Source organism: Antennarius striatus, chromosome 13 (genome assembly GCF_040054535.1).
Source record: "Antennarius striatus isolate MH-2024 chromosome 13, ASM4005453v1, whole genome shotgun sequence".
NCBI lineage: Eukaryota > Metazoa > Chordata > Actinopteri > Lophiiformes > Antennariidae > Antennarius > Antennarius striatus.
This window is the reverse complement of record NC_090788.1, coordinates 3,406,054-3,420,000: the sequence shown is the minus strand read 5'-3', so window position 1 is coordinate 3,420,000 and position 13,947 is coordinate 3,406,054. Positions and strand designations below refer to the sequence as shown.

Here is a 13,947-nt window from a genome sequence, read left to right as displayed (position 1 = left end):
GCTGCCGATGACATCACTGCTATAGGATCAACAACATAAAAATAGTTTCCAAGCAATGTCAAAATAACCCCTCTGGCAATCTTCACAGTGACACTGAAGACTTTCCGTGAAGATATCATCTATTGTTCCATCATGATGTCACCGTGACGACATCATCACAGATTTTTAGACGTTTTCATGAAAGTTGTATTTTCTCAAACATTTGTTGAACATCAGCTATGACATCTCAAACCTTTTAATAAAGATAGAAACGTTAATTTTGGAAATTCAAGAGGAAGTTAAAACAGTGAGTCAGACTTTAAGGACAAATTTAACAGCTTATTTTCCGATTGTAGTATTTAAAGTCCTCTGTGTCAGTGTCACTTCTTCTTCTGCTGTTATAAATGGTTTAACAAGCTGATTGGGTCGTTGCAGTCGACATCAGTTATTGCAGAGATTATGGATCGATAGATGAACCCATCAATCTATCTTTCCTCTTTTCCTCTCCTCCGTTCCAGATGGATTCTCCTCCTCCTCCCGTCCCAAAGCCCAGAAATCGTTACAAGCGTGACAGCGTGGCCTCGGTCTCATCTCTGGAAAAGTGAGTTCACTTTTAAACATGCCGAACAAAGAATAAAATCTACAACTAAACCGTAAATCTGTGAAATTAACACCTAAATATACGTTATTAACTTTTTTATAAAAAATTTTTGTCTTTCAGTGAGCTGAGCGATGAAAAAGCACAACCAGTTTACCCAAACGGATCTCACCTGAGCTCAGGTAGACACTCAGAGTTTATCGTTTCTAAAGCAATTTTTACTGACAGGACAGATGATTATGATCAGGTGCTCATGTTGATAGACATGGGAGAGTTTTACCATGACATCAGTGGGATATATATACTTTACAGTGCTCGCGGCGAAATGACAAAACACATTCTGGTAAATACACAGCTCCTGGAATGACATTCAGTGCTGCACATACCTCTGGAAAGTTCCACATAGTGTTCTGTTTGGATGCCTGACGTACTGCTCACTTCTCCACTAAGTTTCATTGGAAAGTAGGTCAAGCACCAAAGAAGTAACCGCACCTGATAAATGAGAGATCAATATTCTTTCTTTTGCTCTATGACGCTGTGACGTCCCTGAGAGCAGCCGTTTTTACCAACAATCTCTGGTTTCAATTGTTTTTCTCTGTTGTTCTTCACACCTGAGATTAAATGAAGTGTGACATTCTAAAGTTAAATTCTCATCTTCATCAATTCTAAATTAGTCTCTTATTAAATCCGATGGTCCTCATGAAGTCCGACGTAGGGTTTATAATAGCATCCTGAAACCTGGCTGCTGGCGTTGGTTTATTTTTAGTGGGACTCTACTGACGCGTTGTAGCTTGTTTGAACTGTCAAACCAGTTTGGGGAGTGTGTTACCGTAGGTGATTTTAGTCGGAAGCGCAGACTGTAACAAAAATTTCTGACTTTTGTTTGTTGTGGAAGGAATCCCAGTGACTAAAAGGTGAAAGACTGCCGCCGTCATGTCGCACGCAGCTTGGTTTACCACCAATGCTCTGGCCAGAAAATTATCCCGTTGGTGTTAAAGACTCTACGAGGTTGATTCTGACAACATACCTTTGTGGTTTTAAACAGATTTTCAGAGAAGTCAGGAATGCAAAGAATCTTCAAAGAAGTTTGGTCTGTAACTTAAGTTCAAAATCAGACAACGGGATTGGACCCATAGACAGGAAGTGAGGAAGTAGAATGACAGATATCTGCGCAGATTCTCGATTATCAAGGTCAAGGTTATCCAAAACTGTTTAGATTAATTCGCTGGATTAATTCAAAAAATTCTTGAAGACGTTTCACCTCTCGTCCACCACTAGAACTGAAGAAACCTCTTGGATGAGAGGTGAAACTTCTTTCAGAACAGTCCAGTGGGTTGAATTCAACAGCATTTGATGACAGATAGTTTTTAAAGATACGTCAGTGGTGAGATATGTAAGAAAAGGTCATGCTTGAAGTAGACTCTTCTTCTAAAAACTGTCCTGCTTGAGACATGTTGTGTGTATCGGGTAAAGTCTGAAGATGATGTCATTGTGTCTTCGTCCTCAGGTCAAAATGCTCCTCATCCTCCTCCCAGCAAGTCAGACCATGGGATCGTCCTCCCAACTCTGGCCGGTATCACTGACATGATAGCCACCAGCATCCCATCGTTGGCTGGATTTGCCAGCACCATTGGTGGAAAAGGCCGCACTGCACCTAACCCCCCAGCCCCAAGTGCCCCAAGTGCCCCACCAGCCCCAACTGCCCCACCAGCCCCAACTGCCCCGCCAGCTCCAGCTGCCCTGCCAGCCCCAACTGCCCCATCAGCCCCAACTGCCCCGCCAGCCCCAACTGTCCCCTCATACAGAAACAGTATGGCTAACAGCCCATCAGCTCCTGTACTGGACTCCACCCCCACCACCACACCAGCAACTGACACCAACGCGGGTGTGGTTAGCTTAGAAGCTATTGCAGGCTCATTCACTAACATACCAGGTCTAGCCGGTATCGTGACTGGTGTGGTTCATCCTGCAGCGCCCCCGACAGCCCAGCCCCCCTCAATGCAGCTGATCGGAGACACTCCAACAGGTAAAGCAATCAATGGAGCACCTCATTCAGGTTTACAACAGGGTTGTCACCCAAAAACGGATTGCACTTTGCCAGATTTTAATACCAAATCGCCTCCGGGCCAAAAAACCTTTCCTTCAGGAAGTTCTTTGAAGTCTGTTCAACAATTTTGTGAAACAAAGGAATATACTGTATAGGGAAGTTTCCTCTGCTATTAACCGACAGTGGAAGGGGTATTTCCCTGCCTTGACCTGAGGGAATATTGAACAGGAAGGGGGAATACCCGAGTATCTCTGTCTCCAGTCTGGTTGTCTGTCTAATCCATACCATACTGTAAATTACTCTTAAAGAAATGGGTGAGTGGATTAGTTTTATATGTTTAATTCAGAAGTTTATGTTATCAAGTATGACACATTAATTACATATTTTTTAGTCTGGGCCCTTTTCTGCTATTAACAATTAATGCATGTAAAACTCAAATTTGTAAAGAAATTGGGGGAGTACACTTACTTTGTGTCTCCCTATCATGGGTCAGCTGTCAAGTTATCCTCTTTATTTTTCCACAGTGAAATTAGCGACCGTGTGTTGAAAAAGTTTAAACATTTGCTATTCAGACACTATGCATCCTGATTGGCTGAACGAACTGTGTTTCTATGTCCAGATATTGGGGCGTTGTCGCAGTTTGTGATGTCAACTGTAGACCGGAACACAGGAATCAATGTGCCTCTACCAGAGGGAGCTGCTGAGCAAAAAGAGGAAGGTAGTAAAGGCGATAAAACATAACCTTGTCTCATCTGTTTCATTCTGTTGATTTGATTCCACTTGATGTGTTCTGGTTCCAGTTTCGTGCCCTTCTCCCACCACCATCAAAGAAGACGCCCCTTTTATTGCCACTTTGGCTAGCTGGGGGAGCCAAGAGGAGGTGGATACTGACTCATCCAATGAGGATGAGGTTGCAGGAGGCAAACTAGCCTCCTCCGGTGATAATGGACCAAAAGAAAGTGGTCCTGCTTCTACCCCACCTTCCAATACTAACAAGTGTGTACACAGAACTACAGTAACAGTTAGTACTATTCAAAATAACACACTATTGCTAATGCTGCTGTCTGCTTTTGCAGTCAAAACTTGAATAATTCAGGTCGTTTAATCCCGACTCGGCCAGCTCCGCCACCTCCACCTCCTACTGGCAGAACTGGAAAATCCGTGAAGCAGAAGACGCCGAGGTACAAACACTGATTCAGCTGCTTAATGTGTCTTCAGAAGACATTTAGGTTTCCTGAGAATGACATTCAGTTAGCTAAAAAAAAATTTGTCATGCAGAGGGGCCACGATTCGAGTGTCTAGGAAGAAGGGGGGCAGTGGCAATAAAACTCCACAGAGTGCCGTGGTCCGATCGAGCTGGCTGGATGTCTGGAAAGGCTTCCGGTAACTGTTAATTAGTTATGGATGGATGGATAGACGGATGGATGGATAGATGGATGGGTGGATGGATGAAACACAAATGAACTAACATATTTCTCCAACAGATACAATGTTTTGTGGGCAACGTTGGATGGACAGCTGATGGCTCTGTATAAAAAACGAACAGTGAGTTTGTCTGTCCGTCTATCTGCCTGCCTGTCTGTCTATCTGCCTGCCTATCTGTCTGTCTGTCTACCCGCTGAATAGTTTGTCCGATTGGTTGTTTAGGACCGGTTCAGCGAGGTGCTTTTTCACGTCTCCAGTATCACCAACGTGAAGAAACAGGACAAAGGCAGATTCTCCGTCTACTTCAAGAAGAAACATTATGACTTCATGGCTCATAATGATGGTAAGAACACTGTTGTCGTCCTTCGCTACTGTCTCCTAGACTTCTGTATTTTAAAGGCATAGTCAGTCAGAAATTGAAATAACCACTTGGCCGTTACTTTAAAACAAACGATTTGCCAGCTGTACAAATGTTTCAGTTGGGTTGGGGTTAGCAATCAAGCTCTATTTTTGTTTACTTTGTATTTGTGACAAAAAAGTAACAGTGTTTTAAAATTACTATGAAAGAATGTTGACTACTGTAAACGTTGAGGTTCTACCCTACTCCTCCATGCCTTTCAATAGTCTGAAATCCTGTAAATCTCTACTGGACGTGAACCAGGTCTATTCTGCTTTGCTACTGACAAAATTTTAATTAGAAACAGAAAGACAGTCAATATTAGTAAAATATGGATTATTCTTATTTCCAGTTTAAACCATTGTAGCTGAGTTTTGAATGAATCAAGACAGATTTACGATCTGAAAGAAGGCCAGAGATCAGTGAATCTTGTCGTTAGGTGGTGAGGTTATATCTGATGAGTCTTTTCCACGCATCTCTTCTCTCAGAAGTCCATGACGCTTGGGTCGAATCTCTTCTGGCATCAAGAGGACAGCCTGCTCCCGCTTCTCCAGACCTCCATGGACAAATCACCATCAAGGACACTCGAAGCCGTGCCTATGGAGCTGTCTGGGGTCACAACCTCTGGATTTATACAAACAAGGAAGGCTTTCAGCTGGGAATTGCCTCTTTCTCCGTCCCTCTGAATGTGGCTATGGTCAAAGCCACAGGAAAACACTCGTTCACCCTCATCACTCCTTACAAGACCTTCAAGTAAACCTCTGTCTGTCCTTCTTTATGGCTCATTGTCATTTTCTCAAATGATATGAAGTTCTAAAGGTGTTTCTCTACTTTCTTTGCATGTCCCTGTTCTTCTGTTCCTTCCACATATGCCTTCTGATCTTTCCTTGGCCGCACCCCTCATATGCAGCCTGTCTGTCGATTCAGCAAAAGATCAGGCCGTCTGGTTGGAGATTCTGACCAAATCTATTGAAAGTGCACTGTCCTGCGGTCAGGTGGCGCAGCGTCTCTGGGAAAACCCCTGCAACAAAGTGTGTGGTGATTGTGGCTCAGCCAATCCTGAGTGGGCATCAGTCAACCTGCTGCTGGTCATCTGTCACGCTTGCGCAGGTACGAGCTAATGGAGGCTAATTCTGTGTCATGCATTATGTTTCCCTCTGAAACTACTAACAGTTTCAAGCTAATTAGTTTGGTTTAGCTGTGTATCCTGTACACTTAAGAAATCCTGGATGGGATGAGGCGTGCATGATTGTCTGGTTTTTCCTGTACTAACCAGGGAACAGAGGTTCTCACTTTTAATTATGACTAAATGTTAGCTTTAGCAAGATTTACATATGGTATAACAGATCTGTAAATACAATTTGAAATGATTTTTCATCGTGTTCCTGCACCTGTTGTGTGGCTGTGATCTTTTGAAACATTAACATATCTCGAATATGACTTATAAAGTGTTATAAAGCGGTTATGGGGAAAATGTGGGATTCCAGTGATGCTAGCAGAAGTGTTGGTTGTTGCAGAATGCTAACGGTGACACGTTTCAGGTCAGCATCGAGGTCTGGGCAGCAACTTGTCTAAGGTACGCAGTATGAAGATGGACAACAAAGTCTGGACGGAACCACTCCTGCAGGTAAGAGGAGGGAACAAACTACTTGTGTAAGCTGTCAGTGAACTCTGCCACTCGTGACTTTTGATCCCTTCCTTGTCCAGCTGTTTGTTAAATATGGCAACTGGCTAGCGAATCAAGTGTGGGCTCCAGCTGTGCCGGCTGTGGAGCAGCTGCATCCGACATCGTCTGAAGAAGAAAGGTTAAATTTTATTGTCAATAAATACAGCAGGGGGCGCTACAGACGTGTCCACCCTCTGGCCTCCTCACCGTCTCACATGTATCAGGTCAGTTACACCTTGAAATCTAATTTACACACCTTTATTTTCCTAAATGCATTAATGTGAATTACATATAAGACGCTCAAAAGCAACCAAAAACACATAAATGACATGTATGTGTATAGAAATTACATTTTTCATTTGATCAATTTGTGTTTGATGTGTGTTTTGCCGTGCGTGTGTGTTGTGTGGTGTGTGTTGTGTGGTGTATGTTGTGTGGTGTGTGTGTGTGTGTGTGTGTGTGTGTGTAATGTGTGTGTCTTTCAGAGGCTGCATCAGGTGGTTTGTGGAGACGACATAGAAGAAACATTGTCCCTGATCTGCTCGGGAGCAAAGGTCTGATGATGTCACTCTTTACCTCGTTTACATCAGACATACACACACATCTTCCTTGTTGATGGCCAAACATATAGAATTAGCCTAAGAGACATGTTTACATGTGAAAGCAGGTAAATCACAGGTGTGGTTAATGGAAGTCGTGATGTGTGTGTTATTGCTGCGAATCCTGTACCTGAACGACGTTACCTGTGTGCAGGTGACTCAGACAGATCCTCAGAGCCTCTCGCCCATCCTGCTGGCAGAAAAGGCGGGTCAGGCCCTGCAGATCGAGCTGCTCAGACTCAACGAATACACAGGTAATGCATAAGTAACACACACACATGCAGGCAACACACAGGTAGTGCTGTTCAATAAATTACTGTATGAAGTGCTGACCAGGATGATGTACCTTATCTTGATGTTTTTTATTCAGAGGTCCCGCCTTACCAGCCACAGTCAGCCAATGGGAGATCTAACGCCGTCCCCTCAGGTAGGTGATGAATTTGTAACAAACTAACAAATATTGAAAAATGCTATAATTAAAAAAAATTTTTTTTAAATAAATTAAGGTTTGACTCAAACAGAACAAAATGCAAATACATTTGAAGAATTTTGTTGAATTTTTTTACTCACATTTTTATCGTCTTTTTGCGTGTATGTGTGTGCGCGTGTGTGTGTGTGCAGATGACGAAGAAGAGGAGCTTCACGGTAAACTAGAAGAGGATCGTTTTCTCTTCTCGTTGGAAAACAACTCTGCAGCCTGTGACGTCCTTGATTTGCGAGAAGTTTTGTCTGTGTTCCTCAAAGAAGGGTGAATACTACTGATAATTCTAATACTTATACTTGTAATACTTAAAAAATCCATTTAGTTTTACAATCACATTGCCCACTTCTTGGTGTGATTCACTGTTTTCAGACCAGATCATGAGTTTGAAATGGTGACCCTGAATGATCAGCTGAGCTGTTCTGCTGACAACCAGGAGGCCCTGATGAGTCACATGGTTCATATACTGAAGGTGTGTATTTGGTGAATGAGTGTTGGAGGACCCGTTTAGGTTTAGGCATGTAGTTATCACTATAACCTCAGCTCTAGTGATGAAAGTTACCAGAGTCCTAGTCATCAGTTTAACCTCAGTCGTAAAAATCAGTATAACCTGAGGTCTAACCATCAGAATAATGAGAGTCCATGTCATCAATGTAAACTGATGTGATATATTTCCAGGTTATTCTCCCAGGGGGTGTGTCTTATGCTGAGGTGGGAGGGGCCTCTGCTGTCAGTAAAGTGTGTGTCGTAGACGTGGGCGGAACCTCGAGTCAGTCTGATGCCTGGTTGCTCCTGTGGGAGGATGGGGTCAGTGTCCATCCTGTGAACAAATCCACTGAACAACCTCTGAAGATGGAACTGAGCACGCTCAGTCGCTATGGTGACGCCACCTTTTACTTTACTCCTCACTGTGACATTCTTTGAATATCATATTATTTACTCTAACATACACACATCCAATAATTTATGTCCGTCTGAGACAAGCAGGATTTCCTTCCACTCTGAGCTACTGAAGATGTTTTCCTAGGAAACAAAAAGAATTACTGACTATTAAATACTGAGACAAGATTCTTAAACATCCTGTTTAGATCTTTATATAATCTAAAATATTGGTCATACCCTTCTCATGGCCTCCTGTTCTATAGTTTTCCATTCTGATTCTCCTTTGGTTCAGACTTAGCATGTCACCAATGCAGATTAGATTTGCTTCCATGCAGATGATATCCATGTCGCTGCACCCGTTAAGGCTGATTATCTCTGCCTTTTTAATCGGAGATGAAATCGAAATGAAAAGGACAGAATGCTGTGTTAAGTTAAAATAGGTTTCGTATATTAGCGTTGCCTCTTGTCTAAGATTATATCTTAAACTGTGTGCATGCAACTACAGAATTCAGGTAGTTTTAAAATGAACAAATCGGTATGAGAAATAGAAACCCGACATTTAAACGTGTGAGTGAATTGATTTGCTTTTAAATTAAGCCTGATTGAATCTGGTTTTATTTTCTTTGTTTAGAAATGGATCCGACTAAAAACATCATCACCATTGTGACTGCAAACAGGTGTGCAACACACACACACACACACACGTACACACATTTGCATTGATGAGGGAATCGAAACACAAAAGTCTCATTTCACACAAAAAAGAAAACATGAAAACATTTTCATAAACGACATAGAAAGAAATTGATGCAGAGAGCATTTTAAGTTTTCTCAGGATTTAACAGCCTTCAATTTTATTGTGATGAAATGTTATTAGACGGGTCAAAGGTTATATTTCTGTGTCAGTGCTTCATCTTCTGCTTGTTGTTGACTGTGTTTCCACTGATTTTACTAAAAGTTTGTTGGTGGATTCTTTAAAATAAATGTTAAACATTCTCAAATTAATGTAAATTGTTGTTAATAATTACTTTAATTTAAATGAACTTTGGGAATTCTACACATTTTTAATTACAAGGGAATCTGCATTTTATCTTTTTCACCGCTTTTATATTTCTTGGCTTTTGATTGGTTGAGGTACTTTTGATATCCACAAGTATGGTTTTTGTTTTTTTTTCATCAGGACTGTCTCGATCCGTTTCGAGGAGCAGCATAGCTGTCAGTCGTGGTTTAACCACCTCCAAACCGCTCTGTCCAATCAGAGCACAGCTCCACAGCGTCCCCCTGCACCCAGTGAGAACTCAGCCCGTCGGTCTCTGTACCCGGTGATGGACCTGGGGTTGAACGGTTCTGTTCCTCCAGCCATCGAACGCTGCATCTCGCACATCACAACATATGGTTAGTTTACATCCATGCAGTCACAGATAGGAACATTTTGAAGATCAACCAGGGAGGAATCACGTCCATCTGTCTGTCAGGTCTGAAGGTGGACGGCGTGTACCGGCGCTGTGGCATCACTGGCAAAGTCAATCGATTGGTGGAGACTCTGATGACATCACCCAGATCCGCCCCTCTGGAGGAGGATGAGCAGGGCGTGTTGAACGCCGCCTCTGCTCTCAAACAGTACGTCCGCCAGCAGGACAGTTTGATCCCTGACCGAGAGCGACAGCAGTGGCTGCACGCCGCCGGTTAGTACACATACATGTTCAACAGCACATATGATACTACTTCGAGTACTTGCAGTTGAATTAAAAGCAGTAACAGCAGTATTTGGTGTGGTAGTGGACGTAAAATTGCAGTTGCAGTCGTTCTAATGTTGCGTTTTCTTTGTCAGGGATTTCAGAGGAACGATTTAGGTTTGCAGCTTATCGACGGTTACTACGGCAACTTCCTGCTGACAACCGAGCAACGCTGAACGCTCTGTTTGGACACTTTTACATGTAATGCACACACTAACACAGATACGCATCATGTAGCACATTGAGCTGACATTGAGCTTATACTAAATGCTTATTTCTGTTAGTTTAGATACGTTTCCTCAAGCAGAATGTGCATCACGTAATGACAGATATATGAAGGAAATGCATTTGCATCATCATCAACATGTCGTGGATGTTTAAACCAGACTCGGATCTGATGCCATCTGTGTCCCCTCCTCAGGATCCAGGTTTTTTCTCAGGTGAACAGGATGTCGGCTCACAATCTGGCTGTGGTTCTGGTGCCGACTCTGTTCCAGACTATGAATCAGGATCTGCTGAGACTCACAAAGGAGTTCATCATCCATCACACACTGCTGTTTCTGGTAAATGCACCACACAGACTGAACCTGTTGCATTGTTAAACTTTGGCCTCTCATCTTCATGTGTTACGATTTGATGATTCATTGATCGGTGACTTTAAATTAAAGTGAATCTGTTGGGGTTCTCTGCAGACACCTGGGCGAGTGGAGGCAGAGGAGGAGGAAGAAGAGATCACTGCTCTCTGAAGAAGAAGACAAGGAAGACATTTGGACTGTGTTCATATTTCCAGCAGCTCAATTAAGTTTTGTTAAGAAACCTTTGGGGGTGGTAAGATCAGTGTTATACTCACTATCGCACTGTTGATACTCGTTCTTAATCATGAAATATTTACCATTTTAACTGAGACTAAGGGTATTTACATTCAATCCAGAATTAATTGTTTCAATAATTAATTTTTCTATGATCAAAATGTAAAAATAAATAATTGAAACTGGAATTTATTGTCATTTCTTATCAGTTTATATACATCTATTCATAGAAATAAGGGGGTTTTTCTATTCCAAATTTAACATAAGATAGAAAACATCCGTACAAAAGCATGGGTCTGCTAGACGAGGCTTAGTGATTTTTTTCTGATCTGTTCCCAGTTGACACATTAATCAATTACAATTATTATTTCAGTATTTTAACAATTATGTTGGAAAAAGATCAGAATTAAACTGATGCTTAAAGTTACATATACCTGTACAGATAAATGTGTTCACCAAAGCAAGATGTATCTGGTAGAGGTGGTTTCCATACGTTGGTGTGTTTACAACTAGTCCCCCTACTCTGTAACTAGTCCCCCTCCTCTGTAACTAGTCCCTCTATATTCATTCATTCATTTTAGGAGAAACAAGAACTGATAAAAACAAAAATGGTGAAATTAAAAAAAAATTGAATGAAGGTAAGATTTTATCCAAATAAGACAAATTGCAGCTAAAACAATAATTGGTTGGCCTCCACTCCTGCAGACATACGTGTTGTTGTTCTTGTTGCCATAGAAACAGCTGGATGACAGGGAACTGCGGACAGTAAGAAGTTAGGTTTTTGTCAGCAACTGGATGCGTCTGCGTGCGTGTGTGTGTTTGTGCACATGTGTGTGATTGTGTGTGTTACCATAATGAGACTCCTCTTCTCTTTCCACCTTCTCCTCCTTCCTCTTGTTGCCATGGAGATTGTGCATCACCTCATACATATTTTCTTGCACCTGACCTGAAGCAGGATGGCAAATTGAGGATCTTTTGACAAACAGCTCTAGAAGCGCCAAGTGTGTATGTCTGATCACCTGTCGTACCTGTCCTCATCCTTTGACTCCTCTTCATCACAACGAATAAGATCACAAAGAGGAGCAACACGGGGACAAACACGATCGACACAGGCACCACTGCAGCGTTTATTCTTGCGTTGCTGCCGTTGTTGTTGTTGTTTACATCTGATGACAAACACAAACAAGTCTGTTGACACTAGAATCGTTCAGTCGGTTCGGTCGGTCCCGGACTCACCATCCACCTCCAGCTGGTATTGTTTCACCTTCACTCGCATCCCGCTGGCATCAAACACCTGCAGCTTGTAGTTTCCTGAGTCTGCGGTCTGAACTCGACTGAATCTCAGCGAGCCGTTTCTCAGCAGCTCGCATCGTCCGTGGTGACACTTCCTGTCGTCGCTCAGCAGTGAGATCAGCAGGTGGGGGTGCGTCCACCTGATGTCCGTTATGACCCCCAGCTCCACCTCCTGCAGGTCTGAGCTCAGCAGCACGGCGTCGCCGACGTGTGCAGTGACAGTTTCCACTGATGCACCTGGGGTCAAAGGTCACACATGAAACAGATCGGCTTGTTCAACTGAAGTCAAATCAAGCCTGAACTCGTTTGTATTTCAAGCTACAGACACACAGAAACCTGAAAAGTACATTTTGGGAACTTTAGAGACGTTATTGATTGCAACTGCATCGCTGGTGCGCCGCAGTTGCAATCAATATGATTTTTCTATATTAATGATCTCTAATTTGTACGTCTACACCACCTGTTCCTGAACCAACTGAACACTTAAATCAGATTTTTTATCAAAACAATCACACCTTGACCATCGCTCTTCATCATCATCGTCATCAGAATCGATAAGCAGACTGGAACCAGCATGGCTCTGTCCTCTTCAGCTGTCAATCACTTTACAGAGGAAGCATTTGTTTTCAGTGGTCTGAGTGTATGAGTATGTGAGCCTGTGTGTGTGTGTGTGTGTGCGTGTTTTAGACTACAGAGCTATTTTTTTATATTCTGTCAATTTTAGTCCTTAACAATCAACATTATTAAAACATTTATTAGCATTATTACATGTTTATAACCTGATTAAATATGTGAAGTTTAAGTTCTACTACCATTCATAGCATTAATCATTCATTATGTGTGATCCTGAACACTTTGGAGGTTCAGTGCTAAAGAGCACTTGGCAGAGCCCAGGAGGCGACCTGGCGCTTCTCCAACTACGTTATAAAACGAGTAAACAGATGTGTAATAATGTGTGTTCGTGGTGTGAAGTTGCAGAGAGAGCTTGATCCTACCTGTCTGAGCTGTTACCATCGGACTGAAGCAGGAAACAAGAGCAGAAACATATTGAAGACCGCGTTTCACTCTGTTCCTGTGAAGTTTAGGTTCCTCCACAACAGCTTTAGAAAACCCACGAAGAAAATCCATTCAGTCTGCATGAAATGATGCTGCAGAGGAAAGAAAAATAAGTTAGGAAAGAAAAAGAATATTTTTTTGTTTTATTCAGGTGATTATTATTAAACCCAGATTAACTTTACTTCAAACCCTCTGTTGATCCCAGTATTCTGACTGGAGATCAGCGTTTCCTCCAGCAGGTGGAGTTGTGCTGGTATACAATTCATTTTCCCTTCACATCTGTGTCAACCCAAGGATGGATGGATGTTTTTAGCTTTTTTATGATTCCACTGGAAACATTACATTTTTTACAGAGACCAGAACAAAGTGGAGAGTTGGCTGCAGCTCCTTCCAGTAACTGGCGGAAAGGGAAGTCCAGGTAAAACCTACAGTAAAAATACAGGCTGATTCATAAATATAAGACTTTATTACAATATAAACATTTTAATACCTACATGCCTCCAGCTGTGCTCTGCTATAATACAGCATTTGAATGTAAACACAGCCGTTCTGCAGGAAAACTCCCACACAATCCATCAGAGGCTGAGAGCAGAGAGACAGACGTGATTGAATTCAACTTGAACCCTCCTACACTGACTAATCAACATTTCAGTTGGTTAACCGGGGAACTAAACACACGCTTCCTCCAGCTGTGTCTGTCTTCTGTGAAAACTTTGTCCCGTCTGTCTGCTGACTTCAGCAGAAATAAGGCGTTCACCTGCAGACGGTGCATTCCAGTGTCACTGAAGTTTTTAGAACGACATGAGCAGAAGCAGCTCTGACACGTCTAATAATAGAAACGCTCAGTGTTCAGTCTGGACCTGCACAAAGCATGAGTGAGATAAATGATGTGGTGCTTGAACTGTCAAATGTGTGTTATCTGTTTACTGCTGAGGCACTACTGTAGCATTACTACCACAGAACTGAGAGAGGAAGGGAG

The 13,947-nt window shown here is 42.4% G+C and overlaps 2 protein-coding genes across 2 annotated transcripts in view; one reads left to right on the top strand and one right to left on the bottom strand.

The window, feature by feature from the left end:
* Window positions 1–10,762, top strand: part of LOC137606129 (arf-GAP with Rho-GAP domain, ANK repeat and PH domain-containing protein 1) — an 11,736-nt gene extending 974 nt beyond the window's left edge. The window contains exons 2-26 of the mRNA XM_068331226.1: window positions 498–580; window positions 701–759; window positions 2,085–2,603; window positions 3,244–3,342; window positions 3,425–3,620; window positions 3,701–3,805; window positions 3,903–4,007; window positions 4,109–4,169; window positions 4,272–4,392; window positions 4,935–5,199; window positions 5,357–5,556; window positions 5,988–6,073; window positions 6,154–6,336; window positions 6,598–6,666; window positions 6,866–6,965; window positions 7,082–7,138; window positions 7,333–7,459; window positions 7,565–7,664; window positions 7,871–8,072; window positions 8,706–8,751; window positions 9,255–9,469; window positions 9,550–9,759; window positions 9,906–10,011; window positions 10,232–10,373; window positions 10,503–10,762. Of these exons, the coding sequence (XP_068187327.1) occupies window positions 498–580; window positions 701–759; window positions 2,085–2,603; window positions 3,244–3,342; window positions 3,425–3,620; window positions 3,701–3,805; window positions 3,903–4,007; window positions 4,109–4,169; window positions 4,272–4,392; window positions 4,935–5,199; window positions 5,357–5,556; window positions 5,988–6,073; window positions 6,154–6,336; window positions 6,598–6,666; window positions 6,866–6,965; window positions 7,082–7,138; window positions 7,333–7,459; window positions 7,565–7,664; window positions 7,871–8,072; window positions 8,706–8,751; window positions 9,255–9,469; window positions 9,550–9,759; window positions 9,906–10,011; window positions 10,232–10,373; window positions 10,503–10,556 (3,510 nt within the window). The 3' untranslated portion in view covers window positions 10,557–10,762. The remainder of the gene's footprint in view (window positions 1–497; window positions 581–700; window positions 760–2,084; window positions 2,604–3,243; window positions 3,343–3,424; window positions 3,621–3,700; window positions 3,806–3,902; window positions 4,008–4,108; window positions 4,170–4,271; window positions 4,393–4,934; window positions 5,200–5,356; window positions 5,557–5,987; window positions 6,074–6,153; window positions 6,337–6,597; window positions 6,667–6,865; window positions 6,966–7,081; window positions 7,139–7,332; window positions 7,460–7,564; window positions 7,665–7,870; window positions 8,073–8,705; window positions 8,752–9,254; window positions 9,470–9,549; window positions 9,760–9,905; window positions 10,012–10,231; window positions 10,374–10,502) is intronic.
* Window positions 10,763–10,937: 175 nt separating this feature from the next.
* On the bottom strand, window positions 10,938–13,054 carry si:ch211-274k16.2 (uncharacterized). Its single transcript, XM_068331227.1, has 6 exons — window positions 12,908–13,054; window positions 12,428–12,515; window positions 11,856–12,149; window positions 11,648–11,785; window positions 11,470–11,565; window positions 10,938–11,375 (listed from the first exon to the last, which is right to left on the bottom strand). The coding sequence occupies exons 2-6, from the start codon at window positions 12,486–12,488 to the stop codon at window positions 11,290–11,292; spliced, it is 675 nt and encodes a 224-aa protein (XP_068187328.1). The 5' UTR covers window positions 12,489–12,515; window positions 12,908–13,054; the 3' UTR covers window positions 10,938–11,289.
* Window positions 13,055–13,947: the final 893 nt, after the last annotated feature.

Bases quoted from the DNA above. Each gene is read 5' to 3' on its own strand.
- si:ch211-274k16.2 (XM_068331227.1), bottom strand. From the start codon at position 12,488: ATGCTGGTTCCAGTCTGCTTATCGATTCTGATGACGATGATGATGAAG. The intron at 12,150-12,427 runs GTGTGATTGTTT...CTTTGACCCCAG, and splicing joins GATGAAGAGCGATGGTCAAG to GTGCATCAGTGGAAACTGTC. The intron at 11,786-11,855 runs GTGAGTCCGGGA...GTTTGTCATCAG, and splicing joins ATACCAGCTGGAGGTGGATG to ATGTAAACAACAACAACAAC.